We start from the raw sequence: 15,531 nt of genomic DNA on the forward strand, positions 1-15,531 counted from the left end.
GAGATGCAATATGATACAAATCGCGCAACGATCTTCACCTAAACGACCAATCGCCCTGGCTCGGCCTCAAGCACCGTCTTTACGCGCTCGAGGAAAACACGACCGCGCTTCTCGTCGCCCTTGGGCACGCTCACACTGAATACATTGAGGGGACCCGCGACACCTGCTGCGCCCGAAACAGGCTTAGCGGAGGTCTTCTTGCCGGCTAGCATGTCGAGGATGTCCGACTTTGGTGCTGGGGCGCGCTTGCTGGGGATGGTGGTAGGTGGCAGCGCGGTGACTTCTGGGACGAAGTTGCCCCGCGAGTACTTCGATGATACCTTGTCGAGGCCCAGAACAGCGTTGAATAGCTCGTCGGCGGTTGGCTTTGCGACCTTGGATCGGGGGAGGTCTTCGTTGGCGAGCTCGGCGGCGCGCGCGACGAATGTGGATAGAGGAAGGAAGACGCCTATTGAGTCCTTGACGCGCTTCTGGCACTCCATTACTGCGGTGAGGGAGACGGGTAGTGCTACCTCGATAGGGAAGTCTTCGACAACCGCTGGTGCTTTGGCTGCTGGCTTCTTTGATGCTTCTTTCTTGGGCATGGGCTTGATGTTGGAGAGGTCGAGGTGCGACAGCTTGGTGAAGCGACTCGCCAGCTCCGAAGGGTAGGAGTTCTCGATTTGTCCAACGTAGGCGAGTACGTCTCCCTTGAGCAGCCTGCCGCCAGGACCAGTCGCGGGGATCTTATCAGCCTCCTCCTTTGGCAGACCGTTGACTTCGAGCAAGTGTTGTACGGAGGGGTATAGCGGGTAGGTTTGCTTGGAGGCCTTGCCGCTGGAGGCTTTCTTCGAGGCATCGGATTTGGCAGGCGGGGCAGAAGTTCGCTCCTCCTTTGGTACCGACGCAGGCTCTTTCTTGGACTCCTTGGGCGCTTCGGCCTCTTTCTTGGGCGCGGGGCTCTCTTCTGCGGGTATCTCGAGGGTGGACAGGTCGTCGCCGGGCTCTGCTGTGACGGCTATCCGTGTGCCGACCTGGACTGCTTTGGAACCGTCTTGGACCTGGAGTTCGTGTTAGCCATGGCATGAAGCCAACATATCTTTCCACGTACAGTGATCTTGGCCAGGATACCGTCATCCTGCGCTTCGACGTCCATCTGCGCCTTGTCCGTCTCGATCTCGAGCAGCACGTCGCCGGCGGAGAAAGAGTCTCCCTCCTTGATCTTCCAGCTCGCAATGTTGCCCTCGGTCATGGTCGGTGAAAGGGCAGGCATGTTGAAGCTTTGCGCAGCGAGCGAAGCCTGACTTGAGTGCAGTCCTCTCCGAGCACCTTGGTTGCGCAACTGCTGCGAGGCAGCCCGCGCCGAGACCCTACATACCGCAGCGAGCGAAGCCATGGGGAGGTCAATTGACGGACGGAGTCAATGGCAGTGGGAGCAGGAGGGTGTTTGGCGACGGTGCTGATCTGCTGGCCGAAATGTTGGGCGGAACAAGCTTCGGAGGTGTCGAGCGGGACGCGCTTGGGCCGCTTCCAGTTGGACTTTTTCCGACATATCGCGACGGCATCCAGGTATCCACGCCCACATACTGCCGCATTGACTTGCTGGAGTATGCTCGGTGTATAGCGCTGCATCGAAATCCCCATACCACTGCACTCACAATGCCCGCCTTCTCCCGGGGCTTCGACGCCTTCCTGCGCCAACACACCCTCCGCCTCCCCTCATCCCTCCGCGCCGCCCTCTTCGGAACACGAGAATTATTCTTCACACCCACCACGATACGGACGATATGGCAGAACCGTTCCTTCACATCCTCCGTGTTCCGACGCTACCAATATCCCAAGACCAATGTAGTCGCACCAAAACCCAGCTCATTCGTGAGCAGCGACCCCGTCCTCCGCCAAGTCGTCCAAACCCGCCAGCCAGTCCTCCTCTACCAAGCTCCCAAGAACAAGTGGTACTATCTCAAGGTGTACGGAACGGGAGCATTATGGATCGGTGTCGGTGCCTTCTCGATCAAGTTCAATGACGACATCAAAGACAATGGACTATCCTTCTTCGTCCGACCAACCTACGTCGTAGTAGGAGTGGGCTTCATCATCATCGGCTGCTATATCTGCACCGCACCCAGCAACCGAATGCGCGCACTGGAAATCCTTCCTAGTCTGCAGGGCGGGCCCATGCAATTGCGCCTGGTAGTCAAGCCGGTGCCGTGGCTCAAAGAGCGCGTCATATACACGGATTTGGGCAAAGCGACAATAAGTGAGAAGACAGAGCCCATGGTAGCTGAGCTGCTCGAGGCAGAACGGTTCAAGCGGCAGAAACTCTGGGATGACTTGGGGCACATGAACATTGCGGCGCGTGTATGGGAGGGGTCGGCGCGCTGGGTACATCAGAAGTGGACCAACTTCTTTTTGAAGTTCAAGTTCGCCGTGCTGAGATTTGGCATTGCGAAGGTCAAGGTGAGGGGTGATGAATGGAAGATTGACTGCTCCGGGTACTTGCTCGAGAACGGCAAAGGTATGTCAATGCGATTACACTCCTGAGGTAGAATCTAACCAAGATGTAGCTGTGGACCGAATCATTCCTGAAGAATAAGGCCGCTCGCATACGCTTCAGGTTTATACCCCAAAGCGTTGAGAAAGCCATGCCTAGTTTACAACTACGAGCTCGCTGAGATCACAGAAGCGCTAGTAGCATCACGGGTGGCGACAAATACTGCTATGCGTCCGTTGTTGATACGACGGAGCCCCACACGATCTTTCATGAATCGAGGTAGTACACCATGTACACGATATGTATATATAACGGCAAGCAACTGTAGACTACTGTAAGATACCAGTCCAGCACTAGTTACAAAGGACAAGTCTGTCGACACGATTCCAATGTACGGCTTGCGCATTGAAACGCAGAATCGAATGCTATTTGTTGCCCGCTCGGCAGTTGCGTTCAATTTGTCACAAGACGCAGGACGATGATGAGTAACTAGATGTATCTTTTCGCCACTCTCCAGATCTTCTCCGACTTGCTGTCTGTCTATTCGTCAACATTGTCTACGCAGGCACTTGTGGCTGTGCTATGGCCTGGATTTGCTGATAGGGCTGAGAGAGATTCTTGCGTCCAGAACTAGCCAGCTGACCTGCCTGCAGCGTGACTGCATACAACCTTGAACGAATGGGAGATCTAGGACTGGGGCCAGCCCCCTGCGCAAAACCACAGCCACAATGCCGACTGACGTAGGTCGTTGTTCCATGGTCCATGGAGTACTGAACAAAAATTGAGCGGGTAGTCGAACCGTCAACTCGTCCGCTCTCGCAACTGCCCAACGCTACATTGACCATCCGGGCTGTCAACAACAAACGATGCTACCGAATACCAGCGGAAAGCCCCTCTAGCCTGGCATATAAGGCCTTGCATACACTCTCCCCCTCTTTACTGTTCCTTCGTCCGCCCACAACTGACGTCATACGCGACCGCCCTCGCTCCCTAAGCATGCGAAAGTCCCGCTCCTCCTCCGTACGTGGTGGAGGCCCAAAACCAAACAAGAATAACAGTAGGCCCACAGTCCGGAAGGAGTTGGAGGCTTGGAAGCTCACCTCGTATGGGCCATGGACTGAGGCATTAGTCAAGAAAAGTCTTCGATTTCATGTGGACGAAGCCCGGTACAAAGCTGCAAACGGAGATTACCGATGTAAGTGACTACAGCTGCCAAAGTGGTAACACCGCTGATGAATTATAATAGCCGTCGTTAAGCTTGAGGTTCTGGATGAGGACGATCACGAGTTCGATGCCTCGGGAGTCCTCATAGGACTCGACCTAGTTCTCACCGCGGCACATAACGTTCGAGATCGTGGTGGAGACAACAATGTCTCTCGAGCAGTATCTATCAAGGCGTACATTGGATACCACCGTCAAGGCTCCTCATTCGAAGGAACTGGTGTTCAACAGCGTTTCGGAAGAATCGCCATAGTGCTTCAAGAATGGAAACGCTCTGAATTCGCTTCGCAAAACGACATGGCTCTAATCAAGCTCGAAAACAAGTTCACGCAGGTCACGCCAGCTGTATACCAGGTGCCATCATTACCGGTAGAGACAAGAGTGCTCGTCGTAGGCTATCCTGGCGAAAACAAAAAGCAAGTCCGCGGTTCATGTCCACGTTGTCAGACAGCTGGATGCATGTACGAAGTGGCGGGCGAGGCTAAGCAGGCGACCGAAAAGCTTTTAGAGTATAAGCTATCGACCGTAAGCGGTAAGTGCCAACCCTGAGATACATCTAGGCTTTGGAGAAATGCTAACAAGAAGGGGTAGGCAACTCTGGAGGTCCCATCTTTCTCGACAAGATGCCGAGAACAGTCATAGCTACCCATACCGGCGCCGTCCTCGATCGAGTAGGAATCAATCACGCCACTTTAGTGGACGTCGACTTCATCGAAGCAACCAAGACTTTCCTGAGCATACCACATTCATGTTCTCATCGCCATGTCCGGATGAGCCGGCAAGGTGGTAGTCGCTTCTGGAGTATCTCTTTGTCGATAGAGGTCATACCCGGTATCACAACCCCCATGCCTTCCAGATCCAGAAACCAGGCATAGGCCTGTCGCGCCTGCCATGTCGCATACCAAGGACAAAACAGGCTGGGCCAAGGTTTCGCAATCGAGCCCGTACAATGAGGAAGAGGTGTTCGACATGGTCTCACACCGTGATCAGCCATGATACACAGCACCTGAAGCTCATCGATTCAACACACATTGGTAAAGTCTTCGACTGCCATGACAGCGTTCAACACCCTGTCACATCGCGATCACATATAGCGTCCAACAAGCTCGCGTTTTCGGTTTTCGGCTACGGCAAGCTGTATTCCTGCTGTCACACTTCCTTCCCTTCACATTATACCCCTTGTAGATGTCTTGAGCATCGCTGCATATTATGATACCCCCTTCTCCATTCTTCCCGTTGTTTCTCGGTGGTCGTTGTCAAGGAGGCAAACAGGAACTATTCAGCGAGCGATGAATGTTTAGCAAAATGATTCTCGAGATTTTGAGTGAGTGCGATATCAGTTTATGAATTCTTAGACAGTCTAATCGCAGTGTGTATTTCTCTCTTACGTGCCACAGTCCTCTTTCATTTCCACGCCACCTGGGCATGTCGTCCACACAATTCGTGTACCATGATACTGGAAACAAATGGCCTTTATCTTCCAATCATGCATTGATCCTGGTTCCAACCTCAACATGTTACGCTCAAAACCCGACATCCAACCAATACCCCGTACTCCCCTTCCCCTTGTAAAACTGCGTGAACGCACCTACTGCCGACCTACCATCCTCTATGTTAGCAAATGCCACGAATTTCACCAGTCGTAATCACATACCCTTGCAACTGCTCCTTATCCTTAGCCTTCTGCCAATCCTTCCATCGCTCCTTCTCAGGCAGCGTCGCATCCCGCCAGCGCTCTTTACCTGGTTCAACGGATTTGGAACGGCGGGACCCGGAATGGATATGCAGTTTTGAACGCCAGGAATGTGAGGAGGAGGGACGTTCTGGTGTTGATGTAGGGGGTTTTGGGCTGGATGTGGATGTGGAGGTGGATGTTGAGGTGGAGGTTGTGGATGCGCTTGTTACGTTTACGAGAGGGGCTGTGGAATTGTTGCTCTCCTTCTCGGTGGACATTTCTGGGACTTGAAGTTTGGATGGGTCTGTCATTGTGGGAATGATATGTATGTGGTTGAGGTGGAGAAGTGCGGAGATGGAGTGATGGGGACAGTGGGGAGGGTTTATGGTGGGATGAGAGGAGAACAGGTTTTATGGTATCACAGCGCTTACTATCTATATAGTATCGGTAGGGTATAAGTTGTTTATCACTGGTCGTGGCTGTGAAATCTTACTGTCTGTGAGACGGGCGTAAGGCGTCCACAGGGCTGAGTCCACTAGCCGCCCCCAATGTTGCGGGTAGTGTGGCGTTGTGGCTGTGGCTGTTTCGGACCGACCTGCGAACTGAGAACTTGATGTACTTGATGTAAACATTTCCTACTGACCATACACTACTCTACTCTGCCAACTCCACCTCATCAAGATTCTTCCGTATGAACTTCGTCACTGCATCCAACCCCTCTTTAATAACGTCCGTCTGATTAACAAACCCAATCCTGACGTACCCCTTGAACTCCTCGCCGAAACAAGTACTACCAGGCACAAACATAACGCCCGTAGCCTCTAGCAACTTTTTGCAAAAGTCCACAGAATCCACTGCCTTGCCTTCTCGGTGGAACTTGACGAAAGCCGTAGTACCAGCCACAGGCTTCACCCACTCGCACTCATCCTCGTTCTTGAGTTGGAACTTCTCCAGAAGAGCCAGGTTGGTTCTCGCGAGTTGGATGTTGCGAGCTAGTAGACTGTGTACTGTGGATGAGTGGAGAGCGTAGGCGGCGATGGCTTCGTCGAAGTAGGACACGGAAATTGTGGTGTAGTGCCGTGCTGAAGCGATCTTTTCAATGATTTCAAAGCTGCGAGATGCTATCCAGCCGATGCGAATACCGGCGAGGGAATAGGCTTTTGACATGGAACCTGTGACGATGACGTTCTTGTAGCCCATGGATAGGAGGGAAGGTGGGAATTCTTTGTCTATGGGTATGATGGAGTGGAATAGAGGGCGGTAGACTTCGTCGCTCATGATGGTGATGTCCTTTTCGGTCGCGATGTCGATGAGTTCTTGGAGGAAAGTCTTGCCCAGAATGGCTCCGGTGGGATTGTTGGGGTTGTTGATGATGATGAGCTTGGTGTTGGGCTTGATGAGCGACTTCAAGTCGTCGATGGTTGGTACCCATTTGTTCTCTGGCGTTGCTTTCCATAGGTCGACTTCGGCGCCCAGTTGCTTGGGCACTTCGTAGAGAGACTGGTAGGTGGGGTAGTGGCAGATGACATGGTCTCCCGGTCCGACGAGGGAGTATGCAGTCAGGTAGTTTGCTTGGATGGCGCCAGGAGTGATGAGGATATTATCAGGAGAGAGGGGGTTTGTGACCTTGGCAGAATATAGTCTTGCCAAGTTGTTGCGCAGGTCGTCACTTCCTCTGATGGCCCCGTAGTTCAGGACACGCGAGGTGTCGAAAACAGGCTGATGTTTGTTCTCCGACAGCTCGCGTAGCTGATCGACGGAAATTGAGGCGCAACACGTCTCGGCGATGTTGTACTTGCATTTCGTCTCGTACGCATCCATCCACTGGGCAAGTTAGTCATTTCCCCACGTGGAGTGTGAGATGCGGGGAATGGACGTACGGACTCGACGGCGAATTCTTCGATTTTGACCATTGTGGCTTGCAATGCAGAGTATGTTTTGTGACGAGTGGAAAACCGCAAAGAAAAATTAGTTGAAATAGTTTGGATGTCTCAGGGCTCTGGGGATTGACATAGGGCGCACATGATAGCCTCTCGAGGTTCCGCTGAAGCGGGCGAGCTAGTTGCTAGAGCGCTCCGACGGCTAGGTTGGGCTGGCAAGAGCGCGTCGCCGCTGATGTCGCGCGATCACGTTGATCGTCGCGTTGCTAGAGACGAGGCTGCTAGTCGCGTGATGTATATCCATGAATGCTCTTCTGCATGCTGTGCGAGATATCGATGATGACGAAGACCATGTTGCCTGCATCACCTGTTGGCGTGTGCCTCGGTCTAGCGGTCCGCCATGGTGCTTGGCTGGAGACAGGCCAGCCTCCACGAATCAGCGTCGCCGCAGGCCGATGATAGCAGCACTGCCATCATCTGGCCACCCGTTGCTACCTGTTGTCCCTCGTCACCATCGCGAGCTGCCCAGCTCCTGTCGTTCCTTTGACTTTGACAGTCACCTTCCGTCTCGTCACGTTACTCTCGAAAGAAGCAGACACACGACAATCTAGATAGCTACCTAGGTATCGCATAGCTCGTCCCGCGCCGCAAACAAGACGCGATGCGCCAACCGACCTGGGCGACGTCGCTGGCCGCCTTGCTGGGCCTGGCATCGACAGCGACGGCCCACAAGACGTTCGCCAACTACACCCTCGCCGATTCGCCACAGGATCTCTTCTCCATCTACGGCGACCGACCCGATGGCTGTCCGCCATGCTTCAACTGCAACCTGGAAGACTTCAAGTGCAAGCAGTTTGCCGACTGCAGCAAAGCGAACGGGAGATGTAACTGTGGACCCGGATTTGGAGGCGAGGACTGCTCAGAGCCCCTCTGCGGCGCCCTGCCCGATGGCAAGAACCGCTCACCACGCGGAGGCGCAAAGGAGTGCGAATGCTCAGAGGGCTGGTCTGGCATCAACTGCAACGTCTGCCAGACCAACGATGCCTGCAACGCCATGATGCCGGATGGAGAGGGCGGCGTCTGCTACAAGGACGGCCAGCTGGTCAAGGAGAACTTCCAGATCTGCGACATTACCAACAGAAAGATCCTCGACACGTTGAAGGAGAAGAAACCGCAGGCGACCTTCTCTTGCAATGCCGAGTCAGAGGAATGCAACTTTCAATGTAAGCTCCATACGCTCCACCCTTCATTCAGAGCTAACCATCGCAGTCTGGGTCGACCAAAGGGAATCCTTCTACTGCGCCCTCGACACGTGCTCCTCCCATTTCACCGCCGAATCCGACCGCAACATCACGAAATACCGGTGCGAGAACATCAAGTGCGAATGTGTCCCTGACAGGATGCTCTGTGGAGAGGATGGCTCTGTTGACATTGGCGACTTCTTGAAGGAGTCCATCAAGGGTCCTGCTGAATTCAGAGGCATCTCAGCTATCAACAGCAAAGACAGTGGAAGCATCTTTTCAGAGCCTGCCATGAACGACCTGATCTCGAGCATCTTCGGCGACGAAAGCATCTTCCTACAATGTGACACCGGCGAGTGTCTGTACCAGACTGAAGTGCCAGGTTACGAGAGACCCATCAAGAAGATCAACACTCCATTGATCGCTGGCGTCATTGCAGGAATCGCACTGTTCATCGTGGCGGCTATCTTGGCCATCTGGTACATCACCCACCGCGCTGAGAGCCATCGATACGGTCCCATCCACCTGTCGGACGATGAGGAGGACGAGGATGCGAAGTTGCTCGCCGACCACAAGCCAGCCTCCTTCCTCTTCGAGAACGTCGCCTACAACCTGAAAGGAAAGCAGATTCTGTCTGGCATCTCTGGTGCTGTCCACCCCGGAGAGCTCTTGGCCATCATGGGTGCCTCAGGTGCTGGAAAGACTACCTTCCTTGATATTCTGGCCCGCAAGAAGAAGATTGGAACCGATAGCGGCGATTTCTACATCAATGGCGAAAAGGTCCGCGACGACGAGTTCAGAAGCGTGATTGGTTTCGTCGACCAGGAAGACACCCTTTTGCCTACCTTGACTGTTCACGAGACGATTCTCGACTCTGCATTGTTGCGCCTGCCCAAAGAGATGAGTCGCATTTCCAAGGAGCAAAAGGTAGAAGACGTTGAACGTCAACTCGGTATCTACCACATTCGCAACCAGAAGATTGGCTCTGAGGAAAGCGGTCGTGGAATTTCCGGTGGTGAGAAGCGTCGTGTCGGTATTGCCTGCGAACTTGTTACCTCGCCCAGCATCCTCTTCTTGGACGAGCCCACAAGTGGCCTGGACGCCTATAATGCTTTCAACGTGGTCGAGTGCCTTGTCAACCTGGTCAAGAACTATAACCGAACTGTCGTCTTCACTATTCACCAGCCACGCTCCAACATTGTCGCTCTTTTCGACCAACTGATACTGCTTGCGAAGGGCAGAGCTGTCTACTCTGGACCATTCGAGAACTGCCAGAACTACTTCGACGAGCTCGGTTACACCTGCCCACCTGGTTTCAACATTGCCGATTACATCGTGGATCTTACCATGCACGCGAGCACAGCACGGAAGCCCATCGACGAAGACAGCTCACTCTTCAACCGTGATCTCAACCGCGACGGACTCACTACAAGCGCAAGCAGTGCAATCGCGGTCAAGTCCATTCCTAGCATCAACACGTCGGAGCTTGAACGAGACATTGCTGGTAGTCCCAGCAATTCCAGCATACTGCGACCCAAGAGCAAGAGGAGGACATCTATCAAGCAGCAGCAAGAACGCGAGCTTTTCACGAGGAAGAAGAACACTGCTTCTGTTAACGACGGTGCGATGTCCCCCAAGACTGATGACGAAGCTCCCTACGATCGCCGAGGCGCTATCAAGGCCCAATGGATGAAGCTCACTCGTCAACAAGGTGGCGTGCCCCCTCAAATACTCGAAGACCCTGATGAGCTCCCGCCTCCTGCCAACGGCGCCACTGGAACCAACCTTGACCTCCTGATCAACGCCTACGCATCCTCCGACATTGCAGCTAGAATCCGCGACGACATCGCTAGCTCGGTAGCCAGCGCAAACCAAGCCAACGGCACCAACGGAGTACAACAACCAAATGGTTTCGTTGCCGCAGGAAAGCTCAAGGGCTTCAGGAAGGTTGGTCTCTTTGGCCAGTTCAGAATCTTGTCCCGACGAACCTGGCGCAACCTTTACCGCAACCCTATGCTCATGCTTACCCACTACGCCATCGCCATTGTCCTTGCCGTTTTCCTCGGTTTCCTCTTTTACGGTCTCACAGACGACATCAAGGGTTTCCAGAACCGTCTCGGTCTATTCTTGTTCGTCTTGTCGCTCTTCGGCTTCAGCAGCTTGACCATCCTCACCGTCTTCGCTCCCGAAAGACTCCTCTTCACCCGCGAGCGTGCCAAGGGCTACTATTCCCCACCCGCCTACTTCGCCGCCAAGGTCATCTTCGACATCATTCCCCTGCGCCTACTTCCACCCATCATCCTCGGTATCATCGTGTACCCCATGACTGGCCTTATCCCCGCATGGCCCAACTTCCTCAAGTTCACCCTCTTCCTCGTCCTGTTCAACCTCGCAGCCGCAGCCATCTTCCTGTTCATCGGAATTGTATTCCGCAACTCAGGCGTCGCCAACCTGATCGGCGTGCTAGTCATGCTATTCAGTCTTCTCTTCTCTGGCTTCTTTCTCAACAAAGAGAGTATTCCTGCTATAGCCAAGTGGCTGCAATCGGTAAGCCCAATTTTCCCATTCTACCTATAAGTCGTTTCTTGCTAACATATGCTTCCCAGCTCTCAATCTTCCACTACGCCTTCGAAGGCCTCATCGTCAACGAAGTCAAATACCTCTCCCTCATCGACCACAAATACGGCCTCGACATTGAAGTCCCTGGCTCCGCTATCCTCAGCTCGTTTGGTTTCAACACGCAGGCGCTGTGGAAGGATTGTATTGGGCTGGGTGTGTTTGCCGGTGCGTTTGTGGTGCTGGCGTATGCGGCTATGCATTTGTTGCTCGTGGAGAAGAGGTAGTTGTAGGCTTGGAAAGTGCCGTTTGAACCTTTTTCTTTTCTTTTTATCTAGGGGATAGGTGGAAGGCGCATAGAATTCGACTTGCATATATGGCGTTTGGTCATTGGGACCCTTTTTTTTTATTGGATAGCAGACAGCAGAGTACACATTGATCATGTGCAGATGACGAGTTCCACGTCCGCAGCACATGCTACAGTCTTGCGATCTCCCTCATGGTGTCTCGACGTCATGCTGAAGCAGCACGGATGTATGATCAGTCCACTGCTGCTTCGGATAGATGTACATGCGTCTCAACCGTTACCTGCAATCTCGGTCGAGCGCAAGAGGACTTCCGATGTTGGTATTCGTTAAGAACACTCGCCAATGCATTGACAACATGATGCTCATCGAACCTGGGCTTGTTGGTGTCAGGATGTCGAGCGAAACGGAGAAAAGGCCGACTTTAGATTGATGCTGACAGACTTTTCGTTGGAGGCAGATAGGTACCGCAGGTCCTCCCGCGTGGCACCTCCAACCCCCCAATTCCGTAGACATGTGCAAAACGCTGGAGGTAGACAAACAGGCCAGATCACCTACAAGCGATACGCCCCTCAGTAATCAATCGAAATCTTCCACATGAAGTTCCAGAAGACGCGTGACAACGGCAGCCGTGTCGAGATTAGCCCAGTTCAGCCGGAACAAAGATACAACACTCCCGCAGCATCGTCAAACGAGCTTCTTCCTGTAGGCGGTGGCGGACCGATGAGCCGGCGAAATACCGTTATCATCGCCTCATCAAACGCTACATTTCATCAACACTGAGCAATACCGCTCACTATACTGCTTCTGTACCCGTTTCTGCCAGACAATGCTCCTGCTGAAATGCGCAACGGAGGTCAGGGCGCGCCTCAGGGCAACCGCACGAACGGCAGCGACCCTTTGAGGTGGTGCAAGATGTCAGTGCAGTGCAGTGCAGTACCCAACATATGTACTCCTCAGCTCCGTGATTAATGGAAACATTTCTTGCTTGCTCCACGTCTAATAGCGTTAATACTCTGCGACTCTTCAATTCTCCCTACTACTCACAGACATTGACATACGTTGCATCATCGCGCTGAAGCGGAAGGTGTACTCAACGCGGGAGCTGTCTAAAAAAACAGTGGAGCAAGAGCAACGGTCTTCCTAGCCTCATTGGCGGCTCATCGGGACGTCATAACGGAAAATGGGAGCGACGCTATCCAAATTGTGGTCCTCGATGAGGGCCGCCGTGACGGGCGCTTCGGGAAAGAACAACAATACACTACAACATCAACAAGCCAGCAGCCAACAAAAGGCCGAAGAGAGCGACACTCCTACATCAAACCAGGCCCCAGAGACTTTTGCAGCAATGTCTGGAATCAAGAAGTATAAGATTACAGAGGTACGTGGATTTGGTTTGCTTGGGGTGCCTTCCTCGAGGTGGCGTAGGAGGGGTACTTGGGTGGCCCAGCCCCGCTGAGGTCATACAGCCGCGTCTTGAGCATCGCAACACTACCCTTTATGTTTGGCCTGTCGCTCCTGGGACGCATAAGAGCGGCGCGACACTCATTCCCATTTTCAAGAGGAATTCACTCACTAACAATTGCCCAGCCATGGCTCAAGACATACTACTCCCTAGGCGAAGGCCCATTCTGGGAAGAGGAAACAAACACAATTCGCTTCATGGACATTGAAAAGAAGAAGCTACTCCGCGTGGACGTGGCCAAAGGCCCCTCCAGCCTGACTACTGTCAAGGACTACGACATATGTGTATGCGCTACCGCAGACATTGAAGGCAACGACACCGAGTTCATCTTCGGCGGCAAATACGGCTACGGCATCGCCAACAAGCAAACCGGCGAATACCGATGGGTCAAGAAAGTCTGGTCTGAGGATGAAATCTCAGCTAACAAGCATGAAAACTTCCGCGGCAATGACGGCGCTGTCGACTCTGCAGGCCGCTTCTGGTGCGGCTTCATGTTTGACCCCATGGTGTCTGAGTGGCGCGAGGACGGCGCCGTGTTCCGGTTAAACCCCGATGGCAGTCTCGATCGCCCAATGAGCAACATCGTGATCCCCAACGGGACGACGTGGAACAAGAAGGACGATACCATGTACTTTGCCGACAGCCCTACGAAAACTATCTGGCAGTTCGACTTTGACCCCAAGACAGGCGAGATTAGCAACAAGCGTCCGTACTTCACCATGCCAGAGGATGAGCGCTACGGAAAGGGTGCTGTGCCGGATGGTCACTGCCTTGATGAGGAGGGCTACATGTGGACTGCTCTTCACGGCGGATGGCATGTACTGAGAATCTCGCCGCAAGGTGAGGTTGTGGCGGAGATCAAGGTGCCTACCAGCCAACCTACGTGCCCTTGCTTTGTTGGCGAAGAGCTATTCATTACTAGCTCTGGCGGTACAAGCGGAGAGAATGGAGGACCGGTTGATGAGCATGCAGGCAGTTGTTTCAAGATCAATGTTGGTGTGCGGGGGTTGAAAAGGTTCAAGTTCAAGGGTGGAGCGGCTGTTGAGGGCGGAAAGGAGAGCGGGAAGGTTGTTGCAGAGTAGGATGGTGTGGAAGTGCTACATAGATGGATGGGCGTGAGCAACACATCTCGAAGCGATGCTTCTTTCCCGACATAGCAGATGTAGATCGCCATCGGAAGTATCTGGAATATGGCCTACTCCCAAGCCCTAGATGATCGAAATCGCCTACATACGAGATCACCGATCAGTAATCACTCCTTGATGCAACATGACCGATATGATGATACCTGCATGATATAGAAGATATGCAGATACGAAAGGATTCAAGATGCAACTGAGGTCACTCGATCGCAGTACGCTAAGCTAAGTCTGGGCGAAGAAGGAGTTAACGACCGGTGGAGATCAAGACGTTATCGCTTACCCTTGCAATACCACCATAACATCGCCTTGGAAACAGAGAGAACGACGAACAATAGACGATCCGAAAACCTGCGGCCTTAACGCCATCCTATGGTAGCTGTAGCTGCGACAGTGAAGCAAGCTGAGAGCAGCAGTGGAGCCCAACGAGACCGTTTGGGTTAAGCTCACTGTGGTATAGGATGCTGTTAACTACACTCACCGAATAGGCATTATCTCGCATTTTATCATAACATAGTCACCCTTTCAGTCAGCTTCTCGCCCAACTGGGACGAATGCGATCTTCCGACTCCCGGGTCTAAGGGATCTAGGAGCTTTACCCCCAGACCACCACCCTCGAACCTTGCTCTGATGCACATAGCAGACAGTGCCATATATCTCTTTTGAACTAGTCATGCGGCGCGAATTTCCCAACGCAGACGTGACAGCTCGCAGGTGACATTTACATTGCGCTGTCCTTACCACAACAAGGAAGTACCCAACCCAGTCCTCAGCCCGACACGTATGTCTGCGGCGCAGTAGTCTCCACGCTCCTTTGACCGTGACCATCTCTCGCGTCCTCATCGGAAGCAACCAGCCTGACCACGACCATCCCACCGCCTAGGGTAGGCGAGGAGCAAGCCTCACATCCCGATGAAGAGATCCGCACAGCGGGACGTTTGAAAGCATGGCTTCGACACGTTCCGGCACCCACAGCCGATCGAAGGAAAGGATAGGCCTGTGGCGGCCACACATATCGCGTGCATATGAGCGTTACCTGCATACACCTCACCGGAGGAATAGGAGCTGCACGTCGCTTGACGCGGCAACGTACGTACCCCCCAAGACCATGAAAACAGGGCTTGGAAGGATTCGAAGGATGGAAGGATGGGAGGAAGCGCGGGGATCGCGAGATGCTGATAGGAAGCGCGCGTCTATGCATAACGCTAACCCCCGGTCGTCATATCAGCCCTTTGGAAGGGGCCTGTTTGTATAAGGCCATTGTATGTGTGTGTGTGTATGGACAGACCGGTTCTTGGGTAGCGAATTTCTCGATGGAGAGGTCTCCTTGCTCAAGGGATTTGCGGCACAGTTCGCGTATTCGGTCAAGGTGGGACTTTCCTCCAATCGCTTGCTGGAGGGTGAGCGATTTCTAGCGATTCCAGTCTCGAAGCATGGTAGATGTGCAATCTTCGTCACGATGGGACATGGCAGTTTGGGGTGATGTGCATTGTCTTCGCCGAAGCCCATCCTGCGCGCTTCTCGCTTATGTAGCGTGTATACCTGCCGCTTATACGTGTGGCTTGACGTGACGCGA

At 53.4% G+C, this 15,531-nt stretch overlaps 6 protein-coding genes across 6 annotated transcripts; 4 read left to right on the plus strand and 2 right to left on the minus strand.

The window, feature by feature from the left end:
- Positions 1-38: 38 nt before the first annotated feature.
- J4E87_003030 (uncharacterized protein) lies at positions 39-1,252 on the minus strand (the record flags this gene model as incomplete). The annotated part of the gene is made up of 2 exons (XM_049374663.1): positions 39-1,040; positions 1,091-1,252. 2 exons carry the CDS (start codon positions 1,250-1,252, stop codon positions 39-41), a joined length of 1,164 nt encoding a protein of 387 aa, XP_049235654.1.
- A 386-nt stretch (positions 1,253-1,638) lies between these two features.
- J4E87_003031 (uncharacterized protein) lies at positions 1,639-2,575 on the plus strand (the record flags this gene model as incomplete). Its single annotated transcript, XM_049374664.1, has 2 exons — positions 1,639-2,497; positions 2,547-2,575. 2 exons carry the CDS (start codon positions 1,639-1,641, stop codon positions 2,573-2,575), a joined length of 888 nt encoding a protein of 295 aa, XP_049235655.1.
- Positions 2,576-3,469: 894 nt separating this feature from the next.
- J4E87_003032 (uncharacterized protein) lies at positions 3,470-4,569 on the plus strand (the record flags this gene model as incomplete). Its single annotated transcript, XM_049374665.1, has 4 exons — positions 3,470-3,477; positions 3,535-3,668; positions 3,720-4,226; positions 4,286-4,569. The coding sequence occupies 4 exons, from the start codon at positions 3,470-3,472 to the stop codon at positions 4,567-4,569; spliced, it is 933 nt and encodes a 310-aa protein (XP_049235656.1).
- A 1,454-nt stretch (positions 4,570-6,023) lies between these two features.
- J4E87_003033 (uncharacterized protein) lies at positions 6,024-7,282 on the minus strand (the record flags this gene model as incomplete). The annotated part of the gene is made up of 2 exons (XM_049374666.1): positions 6,024-7,193; positions 7,250-7,282. The coding sequence occupies 2 exons, from the start codon at positions 7,280-7,282 to the stop codon at positions 6,024-6,026; spliced, it is 1,203 nt and encodes a 400-aa protein (XP_049235657.1).
- A 628-nt stretch (positions 7,283-7,910) lies between these two features.
- J4E87_003034 (uncharacterized protein) lies at positions 7,911-11,333 on the plus strand (the record flags this gene model as incomplete). The annotated part of the gene is made up of 3 exons (XM_049374667.1): positions 7,911-8,472; positions 8,519-11,037; positions 11,097-11,333. The coding sequence occupies 3 exons, from the start codon at positions 7,911-7,913 to the stop codon at positions 11,331-11,333; spliced, it is 3,318 nt and encodes a 1,105-aa protein (XP_049235658.1).
- Positions 11,334-12,266: 933 nt separating this feature from the next.
- J4E87_003035 (uncharacterized protein) lies at positions 12,267-13,898 on the plus strand (the record flags this gene model as incomplete). The annotated part of the gene is made up of 3 exons (XM_049374668.1): positions 12,267-12,272; positions 12,679-12,732; positions 12,942-13,898. 3 exons carry the CDS (start codon positions 12,267-12,269, stop codon positions 13,896-13,898), a joined length of 1,017 nt encoding a protein of 338 aa, XP_049235659.1.
- Positions 13,899-15,531: the final 1,633 nt, after the last annotated feature.

This window comes from Alternaria ethzedia, assembly GCF_023757985.1.
Source record: "Alternaria ethzedia strain BMP 0044 chromosome Unknown scaffold_5, whole genome shotgun sequence".
Lineage (NCBI taxonomy): Eukaryota > Fungi > Ascomycota > Dothideomycetes > Pleosporales > Pleosporaceae > Alternaria > Alternaria ethzedia.